Source organism: Lissotriton vulgaris, unplaced genomic scaffold, assembly GCF_964263255.1.
Source record: "Lissotriton vulgaris unplaced genomic scaffold, aLisVul1.2 SCAFFOLD_1969, whole genome shotgun sequence".
NCBI classification, from domain to species: domain Eukaryota; kingdom Metazoa; phylum Chordata; class Amphibia; order Caudata; family Salamandridae; genus Lissotriton; species Lissotriton vulgaris.
The window spans coordinates 367,824-392,075 of record NW_028240851.1 but is presented as its reverse complement, the minus strand read 5'-3'; the positions used below and the strand labels follow the sequence as shown (position 1 = coordinate 392,075).

The 24,252-nt window shown below is 42.0% G+C and overlaps 1 protein-coding gene across 1 annotated transcript; it reads right to left on the bottom strand.

The window, feature by feature from the left end:
* Nucleotides 1-6,465: 6,465 nt before the first annotated feature.
* LOC147672516 (small nuclear ribonucleoprotein Sm D2) lies at nucleotides 6,466-23,791 on the bottom strand. The gene is made up of 3 exons (XM_086947977.1): nucleotides 23,491-23,791; nucleotides 20,597-20,776; nucleotides 6,466-6,952 (listed from the first exon to the last, which is right to left on the bottom strand). Coding segments are annotated over exons 1-3 (357 nt in total). The 5' UTR covers nucleotides 23,493-23,791; the 3' UTR covers nucleotides 6,466-6,777.
* Nucleotides 23,792-24,252: the final 461 nt, after the last annotated feature.

Genomic DNA, 24,252 nt, shown 5'->3' with positions numbered 1-24,252 from the left:
AACTCCCATAATGCCTACGCACAGACTCATTCGAGCAGCCCCACTGTGGGCGTGTCAAGATGCATATTAATGGATGAGAAGGTTCGCTGGAGCACGCACCTTGCACAAAGCCTCTGAGGAAGATTGATTCGAAATGCATCAGGCTGCAACAAGGCTGTTTGAAACCACTGGCTGATTGAACTGGTCTATACCTTGAATAAAGGCTGGTAACCTTTCATCCTACTTCGTGTGCGACTCTAATTGGGCTACCAATCATACGTGTGTGTATATATATATATATATATATATATATATATATATATATATATATAGAAACTATTTTGGAACATTACTTATTGCCTGTGAAGATATCCCATGAGCAGGATTGAAGATTATTCCTGCTTTAATATACACTGGCGCTGCAGTGCTGATAGCGATAACTTCTGTTGGTTTACAGCATTTAGGTCCTTTGCTAACTTCATGAACAGTCTGGCCCGGAGTATTAACTGTAATAAATCTCACACAATGGTTGGGTTCAGGAGGCCTGGGGCACAGTAAATATATTTTTGGGGGGGGATGTGAGATCACCAAAGCAACGGCCTTTCCATAAATGTGGGTCTTATTCAATGATAATAACTCTTGGACCCTTCTCGGGAGAACTTGATACAATGACCAGGGGGGCTACCTCAGTGTTTGGCTTTGCTGGTCGTCTGGGAGTTAAGCCTATTAATGATGTTTAAAATCTACCAATCCAAATGCATCTCTGTGGCAATATACAGTAGTGATATTTGGGGCTATAAAGAGGCCTCGGACTAACAAGTAGTTGAAAATAAGTTCCCGAGACGTTTATTATCATGCATGGGATAGATCTTGGATCTCCTAAAACTACGACCTCTACTTGAATGGATCTAGCTATGGTTAAATCCAGAGCTGGCTTTAAATAAGGCCATATTGGCGAACTGTATGGAACTCAAGAGGACTGGCAGCAGTCCTTGGCTCAGCAATCTCAAATCGACATTTACAGAACAGGGACCTACTGATTTATACAAGGCTCCTGAAAGGACTGTCTGCGAAAACCTAGAATTGGTCAAGAAACACTTTATAGCTGTAGGCCAAGCTACCTGAGAGAGGAGGGACATGCGCAAACTCTGTACGAGCATATATTACTATGAAAACATGTTGGCCAATAGTCTTCTCTCACACTGGTCACTAACCCTCAGCATCGCTTCCTTTTAACAAGATTTAGACTAAATCCTCTGCATTCGTTTTTGGTATAGTCATTGGGCTGGAATAAAGTTGAAGACATAGGCTCCTGTAGCAGAGATTCCTTTTCAGACCAGGATACCATGCACTTTGCAATGTTCTGTGACTATTACAGCTCTCCGTCATCAATATATATGATCTTTACTGAGAGGGAGACAATTTATACACGCCAGACTTGCTCCAATTCTTTTGCAAATGTATACAGAATGTATAGGTTTAAATGTGGTCAATTTCTTTTAATAGGGGCTATTGGACTTAGAAAGAAACCAGGCATAGTGACTTTGATAATGGGGTATTATGGACAGCCTGAGAAGCTAGCTCTATGATCTATCAAAGAAAATAAGTTTATACGATTATTTATTTGATCCAATTATGAATAAGAGTGTGGTGTTATTATTTAATGTATGTTTTATTTATGCCAATCTGATCATAAAACACTTCTAATTGTTCATAGCTTTTTAATTATAGGTATCTTTTATGGTTTTGAGTAACTAAAGATTTTATGATGGTGGAATGGATTGTACCCACACAATCGAGAAACCGCTATTCAGTTTTTCTGGATTCATCAGAATCAAAAAGCACTTACATTGTTCTGAATATTTACCGTATTTCTTTTACTTCATTTGGGTGGTAGACTAAACAACAAACACTTGCAACAGTCTCACTTGCCTGGGAAACAAGACTTGCAAAAGTCTTGAATAGAAACGGTGTTCTAAATATCTACTCATGGATAAAGGTATTAATGAAAAGGAAAAAAAGCCTTCCAGGAATACCATTGATTAATAAGGGACAAGTGTTGTGCATTCTTCGACACTCAAAATTTGTATTGGGTGTAATTCCTTCAGGGAAATGTGCATAATTGTTAATACTTTTCCAATAAGATTGAGAAAATCTAGGACTTTGTGCTGTTAACCCCACCACTTCTCCTAATCTTATCAGGAACTTTAAATGAGGCCTTGGTCTGTCTGCTCAGAATCAAAGTGTAATCTGCTCTTATTTCCACCAAGCATGGGCTTTCTCTTTACCTTTGCCCCCCAACACCAAAATTCCTCCATCAGCCTGCATGTTAGTGGTGCCTTACCTCGCTGCACTTCGCAACCTATTTCAGAGATCATGTCCGAATTATTGGAATCACACAGGTGCCCAACTCTTTGCTCCCTACTTCTGTCAAAATCACAGAAAAGATACTTAATAAACAATTGGTACCATACTTGGGATCTAATGCCCTATTGGAAACTGATCAATCTGGCTTTAGCGCTAACCACAGCACTGAAAACATTTTGGTGTACGCTACCATCAGTCCAAATTACATAATGGATTGGGGCAACTCTACTCCCTTGACCCTTATGGATTGGTCAGCTGAATTCAACATGGTGGATCATTCCACCTTATAAGAGAGACCAGAGAGTGTAGGTAATCGCAATGCTGCTCCCCTTATGTATATCAAATCCTTTCTGACTCGCCGCTTGCAATCAGTGTAAGCCACCTATTTCAGCTAAGCGGAAAATTAATTCAGTAGGATGTTCCCTTGAGGCTTTAGACTGAGCCCTACTCTGTTTAATGTGTATATGCTCCCTCTGGCGGCCCTTACCAAGTCATTTGGATATAAGATGCCATCATATGCAGATGATAGTCCTAATTTCAAAAGATCAGAAGATCTCAAAACCAAGTTTCAGAAATGCAGGCAACCTGTAGCAAGCTAGAAGCATGTTAACTACCTTAAAATAAATTTAAAAAGAAGGAAGTGCTACTTCTTAGCTTTCAAACCATGCTTGGTCCAATGAATGGTGGCCCCATAGCCTAGGCTCAGTGAAAAAAAAACAATCTTTGATCAGGTGTACCCGAGAAGTCCGGAATATCCATCGCCCAAAATGTTGTTACCTTCAATGCCTTAAATGCAATTAATAATTTCCTCCAGAATCATAGCCCAACTTCAAAGAAATCAAAATGCTGCTAATAGAGCCTTTCTTGGCCAATCTTACATGTTTGTATGTCCTCATTTCGACGACCTGAAATGGCTTCCGGTAAAGGAAAAAGCCATTTTCATAACCATCTGTCGGACCTTCAAACCATCCATGGGGCCTGGCCCGCCAAACAATAAGTTATTTATGTAGAGGGCTGCACAGCTAACCTTTGAGGTTCCTCAGATTCAAAAGGTCACGCTGTGGTAGCTATGCTTTTTTAGGTCGAGCCTTTACCATTCCGCAGGAATGGGAAATGGGGAGAATTCAAGTCGGCTATTTTCTCTTCAAACCAAAGGGCTTTCAGCCGCGGTTTTCTTGCAGTGCCCGTGAACCACGTGATAACATGCACGCGCATTCAGGGCCAGCCAGCCCAGCACATCAAAGGGCTTCTCCTCCCCTAATTATTCATGGCCGGCCGCAGGCCGGCCGTACTTTCAGTTTCCCCAGAACGGCTAATTAGGGGAGGAGAAGCCCTTTGATGTGCTTCACACCAATGCGCCTCAGTCATTCCTCTTCTTTGTATTTGCTTCCAGACTCCGATCTGCTCATGTGCACAAGACGCTTTACACATTACACTCATCTGCCTGAAGTGGGAGTTTTAAACAAGCAAAGCTGGTCCTTCTGTACTTGCAGTTTCACTTCTAATGTGTGTTGTTATTTATCATGATTTTTAGCTGAGGTGTATCACGCTTGTTCATGAGTTTGATCTCTTCATACTGTCAAATGTTTTCTAAGTTGTTTTTGATTGTCTTACCACTGGAGGTCTCCCTGTGCTACATTTAGCCTCTGACACATGCAACGCCACTCAACCACGCAACGCCACTCAACCACGCAACGCCACTCAACCACGCAACGCCACTCAACCACTCAACGCCACGCAACTACGCAACGCCACGCAACTACGCAACGCCACTCAACTACGCAACGCCGCTCAACTACGCAACGCCGCTCAACTACGCAACGCCGCTCAACTACGCAACGCCGCTCAACTACGCAACACCGCGCAACTACGCAACGCCGCAATGCCACGCAACTACGCAACGCCACGCAACTACGCAACGCCACTCACACATGCAACGCCACGCAACTACGCAACGCCACTCAACTACGCAACGCCACTCAACTACGCAACGCCACTCAACTACGCAACGCCACTCAACTACGCAACGCCACTCAACTACGCAACGCCACTCAACTACGCAACGCCACTCAACTACGCAACGCAACTACGCAACGCCGCGCAACTACGCAACGCCGCAACGCCACGCAATGCCGCAACGCCACGCAACTACGCAACGCCACGCAACTACGCAACGCCACGCAACTACGCAACGCCACGCAACTACGCAACGCCACGCAACTACGCAACGCCACTCACACATGCAACGCCACGCAACTACGCAACGCCACGCAACTACGCAACGCCACGTACCTACGCAACGCCACGCAACTACGCAACGCCACGCAACTACGCAACGCCACGCAACAACGCAACGCCACTCAACTACGCAACGCCACTCAACTACGCAACGCCACTCAACAACGCAACGCCACGCAACAACGCAACGCCACGCAACAACGCAACGCCACTCAACTACGCAACGCCACTCAACTCAACTACGCAACGCCACTCAACTACGCAACGCCACTCAACTACGCAACGCCACTCAACTACGCAACGCCACTCAACTACGCAACGCCACTCAACTACGCAACGCCACTCAACTACGCAACGCCACTCAACTACGCAACGCCACTCAACTACGCAACGCCACTCAACTACGCAACGCCACTCAACTACGCAACGCCACTCAACTACGCCACGCCAATCAACTACGCCACGCCACTCAACTACGCCACGCCACTCAACTACGCCACGCCACTCAACTACGCCACGCCACTCAACTACGCCACGCCACTCAACTACGCCACGCCACTCAACTACGCAACGCCGCGCAACTACGCAACGCCGCAATGCCACGCAACTACGCAACGCCACGCAACAACGCAACGCCACTCACACATGCAACGCCGCTCAACTACGCAACGCCGCTCAACTACGCAACGCCGCTCAACTACGCCACGCCGCGCAACTACGCAACGCCGCGCAACTACGCAACGCCGCAATGCCACGCAACTACGCAACGCCACGCAACAACGCAACGCCACGCAACAACGCAACGCCACTCACACATGCAACACCACTCACACATGCAACACCACTCAACTACGCAACGCCGCTCAACTACGCAACGCCGCTCAACTACGCAACGCCGCTCAACTACGCAACGCCGCTCAACTACGCAACGCCGCTCAACTACGCAACGCCGCTCAACTACGCAACGCCGCTCAACTACGCAACGCCGCAATGCCACGCAACAACGCAACGCCACTCACACATGCAACGCCACTCACACATGCAACGCCGCTCAACTACGCAACGCCGCTCAACTACGCAACGCCGCTCAACTACGCAACGCCGCTCAACTACGCAACGCCGCTCAACTACGCAACGCCGCTCAACTACGCAACGCCGCTCAACTACGCAACGCCGCTCAACTACGCAACGCCGCAACGCCACGCAACTACGCAACGCCACGCAACTACGCAACGCCACGCAACTACGCAACGCCACGCAACAACGCAACGCCACTCACACATGCAACGCCACTCAACTACGCAACGCCACTCAACTACGCAACGCCACTCAACTACGCAACGCCACTCAACTACGCAACGCCACTCAACTACGCAACGCCACTCAACTACGCAACGCCACTCAACTACGCAACGCCACTCACACATGCAACGCCACTCACACACGCAACGCCACTCACACACGCAACGCCACTCCCACACGCAACGCCACTCCCACACGCAACGCCACTCCCACACGCAACGCCACTCACACACGCAACGCCACTCACACACGCAACGCCACTCACACACGAAAAACCACTCACGTTGCCAATAGGTCTCGCAGTACGACAGTTGGAGCCATTACAATTGCAAATAACAATGCCTTTCACTTTGGTTATCATTTTAAATACATAAAGGGCTTTGTCATTTACAAAACCAATAGCTCCAACTTTCCTACTGCGAGACCTATTGGCAACGCCAGTGCTTGTACTATCAGAACAAGGAATGAGCTCCCCATACATCTCAGACTTTGACAATGTTTTCTGTAATTAAAAAAGAATATAAAACAAACTCTTGCACTTGTGTTCTTCTCTTGTCGCGGAATAAAGGACCAAAAGAATGCAGTTCAAACAACAATTTTATTTAAAAAACAAAAATCAAGACACTCCAGTAATCCAAAATGTACAGAAGTGCAGGTGAGTTTGGTGCTGGGAACGAGAAACAAATGCCAATCCTCCAAATGAGGGTGGCACTTATCAGGAAAATCTCGTCTTTCTGTCCGACTGAAAAGTCAAATACAAATCAAGGGGAGGAATACAAAATATGAAACCAAGGATATGGGATGTCATCAGATGCAATGAAACCTGCAATCAATTGTATCATAGGAAGGCTTAGTCGCTGCTCTGGATGGATAATGGCTTAGGAGAGTCCTTTATTTGCCAGCTAGTAGAGGGTTTCGCAATACCACTATGACAGAATCACCTCGAAGGAACATTTTAGAGATGTAGCGATCCTTATTGACTGGCTTGGATTTCTTCTTGCCTTTTCCACTCTTTGGCACTTCAGTCCACATCTCCTTCACATTCTCGAGCACCATGTTACAGTGTCTGCAGGACAAGACAGAAATGTCATTGGACTGTGAAACATGCATACAATGCAACGCTACACTTCTCTTACCCAACATCCATTTGTACTGTGTTTGTTTGATAACATTCACAACTGCTTCTACAAAAACAAATGAGCAAATCTAAACCTGGAACTAGGGAAATCCCCTTTCACACTGCAAGTGCTTATTTGCAACAAAAGTTAAACAGTTTTATTTAAAAGGTACAAGGACCAATCACAACTGGAGCAGATTGGCCCCTTTAGGATAAAGAGTTCACTAAACTTAACATTAATAGTTAAGTGTTGTTACTGGTAGTTGGACACGGCTATTGGTATCGGCGCCTCAAGTCTCCGACGAACATACAAAGGAGTGAACTTGCAAGGCAATCTCACCCAAAAGAGACGCAAAGCGCATCTGCACTCATTGCAAGGAAAACCTCTTATAGTGCATGCAGAGCTAAAAACATCCCAACCACAGACTCAGCGATACAGGCTTAATCAAATATCAAAATGTAAATTGATGCATTTCACTTGAAATGATATATAAGAGGCCAGTCAAAATTACTTCAGTTTTGTATAACTAACTACAGCATGTTTGAGTGGTCAGAGATAACAGCTCAATGTAATTTAATCAAATTCACTGTTTTATTTGCACCAGTTATAGCAATATTTCTCATGTGCAGAAAACACTGATAGTCCACAACCAATGCAGTAAGATCATTACTGTGCAGCACAATAGTGAGGTAGCTTAGCGTTAGAATTGTGCAAAATGTGATACCCCAAGAAAGAGGATATTTTACACAGGGCTTAATAATATGGTAAATTAAGTGCGATGATACAGACCACAAACATTGGATGGCTACTTTGCCAGTATAAAAAGTAAACAAATGCCGCTATTATTTGTATAGCGATCATGAATCTAATGTTAGGTATCCATCACATCACACATTTTTCTAGTCAGGAATGCCAAAAGTTGTAAAAATTAATCATTTTAGTTTGCCCCTAACGAAGTATGAGAAATTTTTCAAGGATCAGAAAGTAAATACCTTATGATGTAAATATGTGTGTGTAAAATGTAAATGTACAGGAATTTATATAGCCCAAATCACCGAGCGGTTTCCAAGCGCTTGCTTAGGGAACCCGTCCTGGTATTCTCCTGTGAGATAACCCCGGCAGGGTATCCGCAAGGTGAAAGCCAGGCATTCCGCCGCGAGGGGCCGTTGTGGAGATTAAGCAAGCTATTGCCCATAGTCGCAGAGTGTGAACCCGTGAATCGAGTAGGCACCGGAGCAAGAATTGTCGAGTCCATGGATATTTTAGGACTCAAGACCCCGCCGAGCCGGGAATTGAACCTTGGTCCCGGGCTGACCTCTGCTTCCAGGTCTGCCTCCTCTAACCAGTGAACCACACTTCTCTGTGTACTGCCCTTGTAAACTAACAAATTATTTTGTTGTTGCAGGTTTCTGAAATTGTGAAAAGATTATAAGCTGTGAATTAGTAAAATGTCTACCATAAGATGAATTTGTAAATATTAATGAAGAGATTAAGTACACAAAATGTTGGAACCGAGAGTGACTGGGATCTGTGTGTATTGTGTTAACAAGATTTACCATCAGTTTTAGTGTGCCCAGCTAACAGTAAATGTTCTGATAAAGAATTTGGGTACAAAAGTTTGCTTGATGATCTGCCAGCCTTTGACGATTAAAAGGATTAAATCAATCATCAAGTCAAAATTGTTTAAAGAATCATGATGCAGTTTAACAACTGTTAAATATAAACTGTGGAAAATTCCATAAAACATGTAGAAACAAATTTGCCAAACAAACTTGCATGGCTATAAAAAAAAAAAAAACTGGTACAAGACAGTTTAGCGAATAATTCAACGTGTATGCGTCCTTCATTTTTAGATGGAGAATTGAAAGACGCATGTTTCTTCAGTGATGAAGAGTCAGGGGAAGAGATTATATATGTGCGTACACTTGAATTGAATAATCAAGTTTCAGATGCTACAGTTGCATTAAGGGACTCAAAATTACTCAACAAGTTAAGTGGTGGTGATATGGTTGTGACCGAAGCAAAGTACCACAAAAAGTGTCTTGCTAATTTTTATATTTGGCTTTGGCAAATACAGAAAAAAGAAAAAAGTATAGACAACATATTGACATTAATCTATGCCATGGTATTTGGTGAGATTGTCAACTCTCTCGAACATAACATTTACTAATTCCGAAGTTTTACTTATCAAATCACTCTTAGTTTGTTGTATGACAGAATTAGGTGCAGAAAATGCAGACATATGTAAGCAGCATACAAAAAAAAAGAAGAGATTCTTGCATTCATACCAACACTTCCAGATGAACCAAAAGTTAAGGATATTCCGCGAATACACAAAAACGATATAGGAGAAAATATATATTCAGTGTCAGCCTGGACAATGCAGATATTATTCGAAAAGAAATTTATCAAATGGAAGTAGATGAACTTATTGGTCAGTTTGAGTAAAATTGTCAAGAAAAGTCCGTAGGGACTGCCATGCTAAATCCAATATGAAGGATTATGGAAGGTTGTAATATTTCAAATGACAGCACAGTAAATGGTAAGAGGAATGCAGGTTTGTCAGTCTCACAGCTTGCTAGGTATCATAACAGCAAGTGTAAGAAGGCAAATCCTAAAGGAACATGTACTAGCTATCCTTGGATGTTTGCCATGGACCACATCCACTATGCCAGTATTCATTAAAACGCTTGCCGGGCTGAAAAAAAGAATTACAGATGTTTTTGAAGAATTTTCAAACTGACATGTTGTTGCTTGTAAAAGTGGTAGACCTTATTCCTGCATATCTCATGATCTGATGAATGAGCAGTGCAACAAGGATATAAAAATCAGATGGTGTGCAGTTGGTATTCTTGATAATCTTAGCGCACTGATAAAATAGATGGTGTCTGGACCTCTAATTGCCAAATTATTCTGACAATTCGATGAAGAAATGGGATTCAGTGAAAAAGAAAATAACTATTCACCATGAAGACGTCTCTTGCAACACTATCTGTAAATGATGTTAAGGAACTTACAAATGTGTTTTCACATGATAACAGAAATCCTTATGCCTGTGGTATGGCGAAAATCTTATGAATATAGCATCCAACTAATTATGAGTGATAATGCATCATAATGTGCACATTGCGGTTGATGTGGGGTTTAACAACATGGAGCGTTTGTTCAAGAACGCATGGTACGCCTAGAAATAAGCGTTTTACTTCATACGGTAGTCCCAAAATCAGTGAACCACAAACCACCCCCTTAAAACGATACTGCTCACTTTTCACTAGGCTGTATATTGCATGCAAAGATAGAGAAGGAGATTTAAAGGAATTTTCTTGCCTATGAGAAACTTGATTACAGCACATATATATTTAGCCGTATGTAATTAACATAATCGAAACGAGTAGACATAGTATTTAACTGTTGCATAGAGGGGTTCTCCGAAGAGGAAGAAAGAAATAGGTGAAATTTTGTCCACATTATTGTGTAAAAAGTTAAAAAAACATACCAAAAAACTGGGCAACTTTTCTACAAAAAGATAAATTATGTGCTCCAATTCTGGGCTTCTAACTGTTTGACCCTTGAGATACCAGAGGGTATATATTCTGGACAATCTGTGTTTTCCCCCTATTTATTAAATATCCAGACGCCTCTCCGAATTTCCTAGCCTCCTGTTCAATTTCAACCAGTGACTCCTCTGGTGTCGGTGTTATGACAGCCACATCATCTGCGTAGGCAAATAATTTATATTCTTTCCCGTGTAATATAACTGGGGTAATCCTCCTATTTATTGAGAGTCTTCTCAGATAGGGGTCTAGATATATTGCAAATAGTAAGGGTGAAACTGGGCAGCCCTGCCTGGTTCCCCGTCTAATCTGCACTGCATTAGAGTATGATCTATTAATACGGATCCTAGCACTAGGATGTTTATATAATGCCTGAACTGCCGTTATGTATCCTCGACCTATACCAGCCCTCGCCATAGCCTCCCACAGGTAAACCCAAGAGACCCTGTCGAAAGCCTTCTCGGCATCCAAAAAGATAGCCGCGACAGGGTCGCCTGCGGCCGCTGCAGCGTCCAATATGGTAATCAGCTGTCTAGTATGTTCAGTGGTTCCTTTCCCTGGTATAAATCCATGTTGTGTAGGGGAGACCACCCTCTCTATCACCTTACTCAGTCTGTTGGCCAGTGCCTTGGAGAATATCTTCGCATCAGCATTAAGCAATGTGATAGGCCTATAAGATCCCGGTTCAGTGGGGGGTTTATCTTTTTTCAATATTACGATTATATCGGCACCCGCCCAAGACTGAGGAACCGTTCTGCCTCCCTGTGCCAAGCAACAGATTATCCAGATATCTTTGGCTAGTATATCCCAAAAAGTTTTGTAGAATTCTACTGGGATCTGATCTTGTCCCGTTGCTTTGCTAGATGGTAAACTAAATGTTGCATCTCTTATTTCCTGTAGTGTTAATTGGGAAAACACAGATTGTCCAGAATATATACACTACATTTGTAGACGCAAGAGTTGTCTCAGACACAAAGTATTTGGGTGTTAGGGTGACGGCAGACTTAGAAAAATTAGTGGAGATAAATTTGGAACCATTGCTAGCCAGAGTTAAAAGTAACTTGGAGAGAGTAAATAACCTACACCTGACTCTCATGGGTAGAATCAACTTTATTAAAATGGTTACTTTTCCGAAATTTTTATATTTGTTCAGGGCAATTCCACTGTTTTTCGAAGGGATTTGGTTTAATAAAATAGAATCGGTTGTAAATAAGTTAATTTGGGCACAGGGGAAGACACGCAGAGCATATCGGTTTTTAACACTACCACGTGAGAGAGGAGGCTGGGGAGCACCTGATTTTAGATTCTATTACTGGGCAGCAGCTCTACAATACTCCAAAGGACTATTAGGTGGAAGTGCTCAGGAGGAGGAGGCGGGGAAAAAAGGGCCGGCGAATGTATATAAAGCACTCCCAGGTAAAGCGGCAGAAAACGCTTTGGTATCAACGGTGGACTTTGCATATTTTAAGCACACAAGATTTAAGACACTGAGTGCGATATATAAAGTTTGGAAAGCGATAAAGAAAAAACTGGGACTGGGAAGGTATAATCGATACTTAAGGCTCTATATGAATGATAGTCTCCCGATAGAAATTTTTTGGGATACAGTTATGAAAGAATGGGACGAGAAAGGGATTAAGAAATTGGGGGATTTAATGGATGAAGGGGGAGCAATCTTAATGTTCCAAAACGTACAGCATAGGTATAAAATAGCTGGACATAGCTTCTTCAAATATCTACAAGTGAGGAGTTACTTCCACACAAAAACGGGGGGTGCAGGAGGGATGGCGAGATGTAAGATAATGGATTATTTGGGAAGCAATCTCTCATGCTCAATAAGACAGCTGTATGCAGAGTTACAAGCTTACAAAACTGATGACAGAGAGAAATACAGTAATAAATGGAGAGAACAGGTAAAGGCACGACCAGAAGACTTACAAATCTCCTTAGATTTTGGCAGAACTATTTTATGCTCTGCTACACTCCAAACCCAGCACTATAAAACAGTTTATTCACTATACTATACACCAGCCAGAATAGCCAGTTGGGGAGGCTCCACGGGAATAACGTGCCCAAGGTGTAATTCAGCACAGGCTAATATTACACATATGTTCGCACAATGTCCACAATTATACACTTTAAAACTGGCAATAGAAGAGTTTTTAGAGAACTCACTGGAAATAAAAACCAAATTATCTGAGGAGTTAATAATTCTGGGGGTAAGCTCAGAGGAAAATACAATCTACCCAGAATTCTTATTCATGGCTACAGCAGTATACAGGATAATTGTTGCAAAAGCATGGAAGGACAAAACTGCACCGTCATTCCAGACTTGGGTAGCAAGATTATTATCTACATATAATCTAGAGAGGGCTATTTATGACAGAAAAGGAAGGAAGGCAAAAGCTATGGGGTGTAGGATATGGCTGCCCATTGAGCATTGGAAGAATAGAAAAATGACGGGCGGCAATAATTGAGAAACGTGTTGAATCTATAAGATTAATAGTTATGTTGTATTATGTGCCATATTTATGTCTTTGTATGTTAGTACTCTAAATCTGCATATTATTATTACTTAGCATTACAAATCTGTATTTGTTACAAAAAGAATATGTAAAAAAAAAAAATCAAACTGTTCTTTATTGAGTTTTCCGATGAAATTCTATAGCCATAGCCAACGCGTTTCGTCCCCAAAGGGACTTCTTCAGGGCTCCACAGTATCATAAATAGCTTCCACTAGCGACATTAGTTTGTAGTCTGGCTTAGGTTCTCTGTTCAAATGTTTTGTACGGTATGTATTTCCATTCTCACGGCTCGATAACCGGCAATCTGTTAGTGCATCAGTTTCAGGAATGGGAAAAGTTTCTTTCAATAAGCACACAAGGATTGCCTTCATTGTTATGTTACTTTGTTGAGTGTGGAACCTCATTGTGCCAATGCCTAATAAATTATGTATATGTAACAAAGAAAAATGTTAAATGCACTGGAAATGTAAAGGGATTTGAAACTGAAAAAAAAAAAAAAAAAAAAAAAAAAAAAGAGATACCAGAGGGTAAAATTGTAGTACTAACAAAGGATGATGATGTGGTGAATATTTCTGAAAATCTGAAAGTCTCTGAACGTGGACCATGTTATCAAGAAACAGATACCAGAATACTATTACATGCAAAACATGCTAGTGGAAGTGGCCAGAAGTCTATAACTATACGTACTGTTGATTCCGATGTAGCAGTTATTGCTCTTTATGAATTTAGCAGCTTAAATCTTTCTAATTTTTGGATTGATTTTGGTATTGGGAAATATCATGGGCTACTGCCTATCCACGAGTATGCTACTTAACTTGGCTAAAGTGTTTGTAACTGTATTTTATTTTTCCATGCATTTACAGGTTGCGACACTGTATTTGCATATTGTGGCAAGAAAACAGGTCTGGAAACCTGGAAAAATGTTCAGGCTGTCACTGAAAAATTTATTGAGCTCTCTCATGGCCCATCAGATATTTCAAATGACAGTTTGTCAGCTTCAGCAATTTGTAATTAGATTATACAATAAGAACATTAAAACAGATTCTGTTAACGAGTGTTGAAGAATGGTAGTGACCAAATTTAATAGCTCTCTAGAAAATGTGCCACCAGGTGAGGCTGCTCTTTTACAGCACAGCAAGAGAGCTATTTTCCAAGAGGGTTATGCGCGGTCTTAGTGATGGTATGTGTATCCTGCTATACTCGATCCAGCTCAGTGGGAATGGCAGAGGGAAGATCCTGGATATGAACCTCAGTAGTCACTTTTGACTGATGTATATGAGTGCTAATAAATGTAAACAATTCTCTCTTCCATGTACTAGTCTATGTTTGTGATGGACAATGCAATCAGGAAGACATGTTTTAGATGACTGACCAAATCTTTTAAAAAAATGATTTACAATAAACAATATCATTTGTATCAAACAATCGGACATAAAGACAATCTCTAGGCAACTGGATGGTCTCAACGGTAGTGAGACCTAGAATCTTAAACAATGAACTCAATGTACCACGCAGAACTATGGCAAACTAATTTTTATTATTACAAAAATCGTATCAGATAAAATATCAATAAGGTAAATAGTTACTAAGATTCTGTATATAGATATTAAGAATACAATAACATTAACATAGATACACAAAATGGTTTTGTTTAACAAACAGATTAACTTATATGAAAAATGATGGACATTACACAACATGAAACCAAATTACTACAGCACAATGACATTGGAAAAAGTACATGTAGGACAACACAATAGGGTAACTTATAGAATCAAATGAGGGGGGTTCTTCAATGCATCTAAGCGTGTTGTGTGTGTCTAGGTTTTCATGGTGCATTTTCCACCTCTATAATTAAAACACTTGCCGCATAATAAGAATTCTGCGGCATGATTTCCAGATTTCAACTAAAAAAATTGTTTATAGCTCTAACGGATCAAAAGTTACTAAAATAAAGTGCAAATGATGCGTCATGGCGACAGAACCTTTGTGCGCATCTAAAGACTATCTTATTAATGCCTTAATTTTATCCCACTCCTTTTAATCTTGCATAGGATAGATCAAAAAAAGTTGTATTAAGAAAGTTAAGAGTAACCGCCCTCGCCCTAATTCAATTTTTAATAATTAATTTAGGACACCTTTCATTCAGTTCACAGACCTTTACATACATGTTTGAAAAGGCTCTAAGGGCTCTATGTGAGCCAGTTGAAGCACTTATTTGGTGGGTAAGAAGGAGCACCCTCCATTATTAAGAAAGCCACCTAGTAGGAGTTAAAGGTTCAAATGTCACTAAAGTAAGGGTGCAATCGGCAATGTAGTAAGTTATAACATTTCTAACAAGACTGTTTTCTCTTTCTTTTTTTAGACCAGAGGAAGTTGTAGGTTAATCCCAAATAACGACAAACCATGTGTTGGCTTCATGGCTAGAAACTAACAGACTGGACAATTAAAATACAACTTAGAAACAGAGTGAATTTTGATTATATCTATATGGACTGTATACATTGCATACAAGCATGTGCTTGAGGCCAAGATTCATTTTTTAAAAGGCTCCAACGGCTCTATGTGAGCCCCTTGAAACACTTATTTGCCATGAAAACCAGTTTGCTACATTGCATGAACCACTTGGGACACCTTAGCCATAACATCTGTGTCTGTGATAGGTTGTTTCCAAGAAACCTAGACGAATGCTAAGAGACGAGACCAACCAACCAATTCTCTGCAGAGAATCCAAGGTAGCATTCCACAGGCTGAATAAACAACAATGCAAATAGATAATTCATGACGACACTAGATTTCCTTAGTGACAGTTGGTGATGAAAAAACCACCACTGAAAATTTGAACAATACCTAATTTGAACCACAACAACTGCTGATCGCACTATGTCGACAGACAGCTTTAGTCAAAAATTATCAAATGAAAAATTCACCTACCAACCATATTAACAATATCACTCGATGGCCAGTGACAACGCACTTCTGGAAGCTCAAGCTATGGCCAATTGCACAACTGACAAGTATCCAACAGCATAACAATATATATTTAACATAATCCCAAACATGTGCAATCAGGTTACAATTTCTAATAGAACTGGAATAGTGACAAATTACACAGTAAACAGTTCTAACAATGGTCAATAACAAAAGCATCACTAACAGTTTAAGCCATATATTGACACCACAGTGTTAATCAGCAGGGGAGGTGTGTTGGGTTTCACTGTACAGTGTGTTTAGAGGGCTTTGCCGTTTGGACTATGCAGTGTGCCAAAGCCTAGTTTGCTGGATCTATCATCAGCCAGTTAGACAGGATCTGCTGGGTTTAACGGTGCAGTGTGCTAGAATGGGGTTTGCAGATTTTCATGTGCAGTGTGTTAGAACAAGCTTGCTGACTGGACTGTGCTGTTTTAGAGCTGGTTTTGCCGGCACCCCTCGTGATATGGAAGTATTTCCTGTCACCTCCCCATTTCCTTCTGGGGTACACAGCAGCAGGAAGGCCAGTGTTAGGAGCTATGCTGCATCAACATTCCTGGGAGGCTGCATCTCTTTATAGTCAAGGAGGAGGGCAGAATGCAGCAAGAAGCATTGGTTGGTTGTGGCTAGATTGAGCCAGAGAATCACAATGCATCTTTTTTCTTTCATTCGAGGTGACTGCAAGTTAATTAACCCGAATGACGTCACAGTGGGCGTGTGCTCAGGAGCACCCGAGGCCGTCCGAAACAAGCCCACTCCAAAAATTAAACACACCGCGGCAGAATTCGCGTCGCGGTCAACGGGTTAAAGGTGATTACAATTTAGTTCTGTCTGCAGAGCACTAAAGAAAAATCCAGAGGTAGCTGGGACCGATGACTCCTCGAACTGTGCTTAGTCCAGTCACAGCAGGGCAGACACACAGGCGGCGGTGCTAGCAGTGGCGGCTTCAAAACTAAACTTACAAACATAACTTCTGCCGACTCGCGCCACCCACCAAATGAATTACGTTCGGTCTTCAGCTGTAAATGTACCCTGTGTTGTAGCAGTGAGAGCACATCTCAGCCCACCCTGGCCGGAGCGACCGGAACCACCTCCTAACAGATGAGATTTATTTCAAACAAACAATTAAATACCGCCAGAGCAGTGCAGTTGCACAGTGTAGGGCTACTGTCTTTTGTTCAATGAACCCTAATAGCGACGTTCCTTTCCATTTGTCAGCAACTTCATGAGGCACTATAAATGCGTCACTTCGCATTTTGGTTCGGTGATGCCCACCACCACATAAAAATGCTTTAGTCCAACGTCTGATGCATAGTACTTGGCAGGTCTGGGATGGCAGTGTACTGAAGGTGATCCACACGCAAAAGGGGAGAGGGCCAAAATAGTTTATATTCCAATACCCCAGACCCCCTAAGGTAACTGTAATCACACACAAACAAGGGGGTATGTGGAGTGCACAAGCACAACAAAGGGAAATTCCCAAGTTTGAAAAAAAACTGCCCTCACTCACAACCCGAAGTATGTGACATGCTTCATCATAGGGCCTGCTACAAACGCCCTGGTGTAGCCACATCCAGGGCGGAGCATTAGGGAGGGGAAAAAAATAATAAATTCCACGTTACAAGACGTACAACACAATCAGTACGTACAACGAGCAACATACATGAGTGATAAGATGTGCAAAAGAACACCTCGTGGATCTGATGTGAGTGCGACGAAAAAATAGTGCAGTAAGGATGCGAGTTAAAACTGATTAGGGGTGCCAATAGAAAGAAATACTTTATTAGACCCAATTATGGTATCCTTATCAGGATTAAAAATAAAAGAGGATGCGAAAAATGTCTTATTGAGAAAATGAGGTTCCTCAAGACTTCCCTCCTACCACTGCTCGAGTCAACATGTTTCGACTGCTTTCCTTGTGCCCCGAAAGGTCACTTCGGTCTTCCTCAGGACTGTCGCAGTCAAATCCACCAATTACCTATGCCGTAATTCGATCATTGGGTTGCCCGAAAGGAGTAGGTCTCGAGGATCCGTACTCTTCTGGGTATTTCAATTGTTCAGTGGAGGAAATGTCCCAAAGAACTTCGGCATACACTAATTTACCTCGCTGTTCCTCTATTACCTTAATGGGGTAGCCTGTTTTGCCATAACTAGCCCCCGTAATAAATGAGCCATATACCATGGGGTATACTTTAACTGATCCATCCCCGCATTATTGGGGACGATTATTCAGCCTGGGTGAAGCTATATTATTCCGATGGATATACACCATACATTACTTCTTATAAGGAATGAGTGGTATTTCTGATATCTATTGTATAACATCTAATATGAAATCACCATTGAAACAAAGGGATGACCCTTGATTCAAGTTCGACAAAATACCCACAACTCCAGAGTAGGCTAAGTCCTATAGCTGACTCATCTCTCCATCTCGTACTAGCGGTGGGTAGAGAGATAGTTATCATTAGGTCCTTTTACTATCACCTATAGGGGCGGTTCCTGCCATTAGCAGCTCGTGTTGGTAATACACCACACGCTATACATTCCTTTAGATTTTGAATTGGGTTTGTTCGCTGTCCCCTGACTCCATAGGAATCCCTATGTGTTTACCCCAGATATTCAATATGGGGCACGTTATTTTCGCAAACCCAGAGGTAGTTTTGAAGTATCGGGGGACCGGAGTGAAACACAACTACAACTCCCGAAGGTCCCGCCGCTCTTTCACGCTGACGTCGTAACGTCACTACGTTCGCGACGTCAGACGCCTCAGATGAACCGGACCAGTAAATACAGGAACGGACACCGCGTCTGTCATCTACGTGGTGTCACTTGGTCCGAGTAGCTGTGGGCAGGTCTAGCCGTACTGAACGGTAAGGTGAACGGGGGGGGGGGGGGGGGGGGGGGGGGGGGTAAGGTTCGGAAAATCCTGGCGATATACCAAGAATATTGAACGCCGACATCACAGACCTAAGGGACACTGCTAGTTACCACGCATGCTTTATCCCTTTCAGATTGTGTTCACGGGCAGACCTCCCGGACGGACACCAGTTCGAGTTTATGTATTCCATAAACTCGGTAATTCTTTTGATTCAAACTGACAAGCCTCATTGGAGCACTTTTACTATTTGCCATAGATCATGTTGGTTTACGGGTGGAGTGTGTGCGGACGCTTGGGGTCCCAGGCTGGGCCAGGGGTTCGCTAGTGTGCAACTAAACTCAAGATCTTATCGTTTGCTATACTTCATAATTAGCAATTGAAGTAAATCTTGTGGAAGGTTTAGTACGACCATCCCTACTTAAATGACATACTAATGAGTGTGTGTGTGGAATACTGTTGAAATCACTTACTGATTTGGAGAATGACCAGAGTTAATTATTATTCTTAGGGTGGAATAGAGTAATTTTTTGGGGGACGACCTCCCATCTTTTTCTCACTATCGCTTACTCTTTTCCAATGAATGTCTCCCCCTAGTTCTTGGGGACATTTCCTCCACTGAACAATTGAAATACCCAGAAGAGTACGGATCCTCGAGACCTACTCCTTTCAGGAAACCCAATGATCGAATTACGGCATGGGTAATTGGTGGATTTGACTGCGACAGTCCTGAGGAAGACCAAAGTGACCTTTCGGGGCACAAGGAAAGAGGTCGAAACATGTTGACTCGAGCAGTGGTAGGAGGGAAGTCTTGAGGAACCTCATTTTCTCAATAAGACATTTTTCCCATCCTCTTCTATTTTTAATCCTGATAAGGGTACCATAATTGGGTCTAATAAAGTATTTCTTTCTATTGGCACCCCTAATCAGTTTTAACTCACATCCTTACTGCACTATTTTTTCGTCGCACTCACATCAGATCCACAAGGTGTTCTTTTGCACATCTTATCACTCATGTATGTTGCTCGTTGTACGTACTGATTGTGTTGTATGTCTTGTAACGTGGAATTTATTATTTTTTTCCCCTCCCTAATGCTCCGCCCTGGATGTGGCTACACCAGGGCGTTTGTAGCAGGCCCTATGATGAAGCATGTCACATACTTCGGTATGTGAGAGGGCAGTTTTTCCAAACTTGGGAATTTCCCTTTGTTGTGTTTGTGCACTCCACATACCCGCTTGTTTGTGAGTGTACTGAAGCTAACATTAGTGAGAGCAGATAATACCAGGATACCTCAGGGACAGCCATTAGCACCAGGGGAAACATTCAGCGCAAATAATGACAATGGAACATTCTCTGCCTCAGAACTAACAAAGCATAAGTTTATTTGTAAAGTGCCAGTTAATAGTTGAAGCAGTCTTTGCACTAATAAGATGTAATTATTAACCTAAAAGAAAGAACACAGGAACTTCTAAAAGAGCAGACAACATACACATGGCAGTACATTCAGCACTTAAGTAACATTAAGTCAACGTCACACTCTTTAGACAGTCATGGTTCCTAACTTCAGGTAGTAGCAGCTATGGCAGACCCAGGAGCATATCATGAAGCTTTAGTCTCTGGCCATCAAAGACACAGAAACCTAATCTCTCAGACGACATTCTTACCTATCAAAAGCCTTCACGCGCCCAAGCAGCTTTTTGTTGTTGCGACAGTTGATCAGAACTTGTGTGTTGTTCTTAACAGACTGAGTTAATACAGAGAGGGGGCCAGTGTTGAACTCTTCCTCCTCACGTTTTTGCAGCTCTTCTGGGGTCATCTCACTCTTAGGCTTATTTAGGAGACTCCTGCATCGTGCAAAAAGAAACAATGGTTAACATGCCAATGAGGACAACCAATTGGCACATACCTGATAGAATGAGAATGTGCATGGACAGGGTGGACAAAGGGATGTGGGGGTAGTACACATGCTAAAGTACGACGCAGAATGGTCCGAATGTGTCTATGAAGGCCAACAGAGGCAAATGTCTGGGGATAGGGGGTACGGAGTGTAAGCACAAAGGGAAGTATCTATCACCAACATTTATGGTGGGGACCCCTCTCTGAATATTACTATGCTTAATAAACAGGTAGACTATGTTTAACCTACTTTTAGGGTTTCAAGCATAGACACCTGTGAAGCTATTAACTGTCGAAAAGGCTCTAGAAATCCTGGTGTGAATGGCATAACAATCACGTTGATTGAACTAAACCCAGAAGTCTGGAGCTTATACTCACTGAGACTATATTCTTAGAAGCAGGGTCTTAGAAAAAGGGCCAGGCCATGCCTGCTCTCCATGAGTCTAAGGGTAAAATATTTGTAAATTAATTCTGAAACATTTTAGTGTGAATCGAGTAGGGGCACTTTAGCATTTGCATAAGCAGAGATTACAGCTCACTCGTGTACTACTGACAACATCATGGCTTTAACTTGTTTGGCAATAAAAAAGAAACTATTTACACAACAATTTACATTATTGTCTAATGGAACTGATAGCGGCCTTTTATCTCAGATTCGGATGTTTAACGGTGATACTTGGGATTCGGTCGATCATGGTAAAGCTGGTACCACCTCGTACTATGCATCTATGCTAAATAGCTTTAAACAGTGTGTGATGGCACTGATCAACTTTAATTTATAGTTAACTGATATACTTTTTTTTACCTTAATAAAGAAGCCACGTTTGTCGCTTCTTTAGGGGGGATACCAGTTATCATACCAACACACGCAGATGATTTATTTGGGTTTAATCATTCAAACATCTTTTGGGCTTCAGGAATTAAGTAATAGTCCGACCATCAACCGTATATTTAACTACCTTACAATTAATTTACCCAAAACAAACACCCTGACATGAAAAAATATTTTCGAGTGGTATAGTCAAGGAATACAGGCCAAGTCAAAAGGTTTTCTGGTGGGGGGGTTTCTGGGGGATCTTAAAACCCATTTATCATTGGAGGGAGAAGTAATTTATTTTTGTGACGCAAAATGTATAATTACTCTGGTCTGAACATGCTGAATCAATAAAGTGGTTGGGATGGATGCGGAGATGCTCTGGTTGTATGTCCTTCCGCATGCTTTTTGACGAGACTGCGCTCTCGGGTACAGCTGACGAGGAATTACATTACTAGTAATGTACTGAGACGTGTTAAATCTATTGTAAAGGGGCCTCTCAATCTGATAGAGATCAGAATTGGGAAACATCCTGAACTTTGGTAGCTGCCAAAACAGCAGCAGAGTACTGATTCAGGTTACAGAGAACAAACCCCAGGGCTGAAGTCATCAAAAGACCTTTCAATCTATTTAAGGGAACTGCATTAACCCATCTATTAAAGCTTGAGACTTTCTGAGTAAACGGTATTTTAACTTTTTCTCTCATAGTATTTAAAGCCCAACTGGATAATTATTCATTGATTTTCGATAGGTTCAATAATAATAAATCTATGTTTATGCTAAAATCACGTCGGACTTAACAGGTGTTATGCAGAACTTACTCCACAAGTGTATATGGTTGAACGTCTAATGTTCCCGGTCAGAGAAGCTTTTATCAGATTTTACTTTCGAGAACTGTTGACGATACTTTCACCGTCGTTGTTTTCAGCTAACTAGCACACAAATGCTGCAGACCATGCAAGATAGACCAAGATGCTGTATCCCCAAATTAATTAGTTGTACCCATTTACCAATCATTCGTTTAAATACCTTCGAACAATTGTAGTAATTCGATAAGAAAGGACAGCAGAATAGGCTTAGCCGTTGCGAACTATTTGGTGATTCTATCAAAGATACTGGCTGAATGCATTTAAAGAATCATTAATGTGGTGAATAGGACAGGAATAAGCAAGTGGCGTAAGGTGACTAACATATTATATTCGGTTGTGAGGACCAATTAGCACTGGACTGCTAGTTTGTAAAGCGGCTGCTAATTGTGGTTTACCTAAATACCATCTTATAACATACTATGACTATTATACTGATGGAAGGGTAAAGTTAGCAACGAAACGGTGACAACGTTCAGGTTTTGCAAAAAAGGTCCAATATGACAGGTTTTACAAAGAATGACCAACGTTTCCCTAAATATTACGAGGTGCTGGCATATCTAATTTCTGGTAGAGGCGCCCATTGATAACCCATTCAATGTTACGACGAACATCTGGTTATTCTGGAACTTGGCGCTCAAAGGTGGATTTAATAGGCAGGGAAACAAAATGCACAGCCTATCTGTTGCGTTCATATAAATACATATTTTCAACCCTCTCTCACGGCACAAAGGCATACACTGATGCGAATGGCGAAAAAGGTCCCCGGAAAGGAGCGTGAGTTAACGAATATATTTTTCCAAAGCTGTAAACACGCGGTGCCTTATGGCGATCTGTGAGACGCTGAGCATTGCTCGCCGCTCCTTTGTCCCGACATCGCCAAAACCGCTCACTTCTATGCCCCTATAAAACAGAACATTAAAGCATCGATGCGTCCCTTTATCACACGTCCCTCATTCCCAGATCCCTCTCCCGTTCTTACATGATTGCTCTGTTCACTGGCGATCCCCGTTCTCAAGCACACCACAGCTTCACGTCTTCTCAACGGTGGCGCTTACAGAACAACTTCCGCTTCCGTTTACATACGAGCGTAAGAGTTGTTTCAGATTATGGCTTGCCTCGCCACCATGTTGGAATGTCCTTGTAGGGACGGGCTCTCACTTCTTTTGAAGCAGTAGCATATTATATATTTGTTGTATTACACTAACTAGTTTTTAAAGTGTTCACAATTTATACTTTTATTCATATTTGTGTTGGACAAATACTCATTGTTGTTTAATATCAACAAGAGAAAATTGTTAATTTTGAAAGATCCCACGGACCTCTTTTAAATATTAAAACAATGTAATCTTAAAATTCAAAATCTTTTGGATTACATTCAACTGCTAGGTCTCAGAAGTTTCATTACCCGCTGTCGCCTCAAGACTCGTGTTAGATAACAAAAATTATTAGACTGCCATTGTGTTCTGTTTGCCGCTGAGAAAGGGGGTGACGTATTTCCGAAATGTGACGTAGGGTTTCAGTAATGAAGGTAGAAAAGGGACAGCACCTGACCGCTGCCATGAAATTATAATAGAAATCGATATATTTCTAAATTACAAAAAAGTAAACTAAAGATGGCTAACCTCAAATGTTGCATACATTTATGGGTTACAACTTCCAAGATCTCTTTTCACGTAAGGGAGTAGCCAGAAGAATACCCACCCGTAACCCTACTTGATCATGCCACCATACATGCCAACAT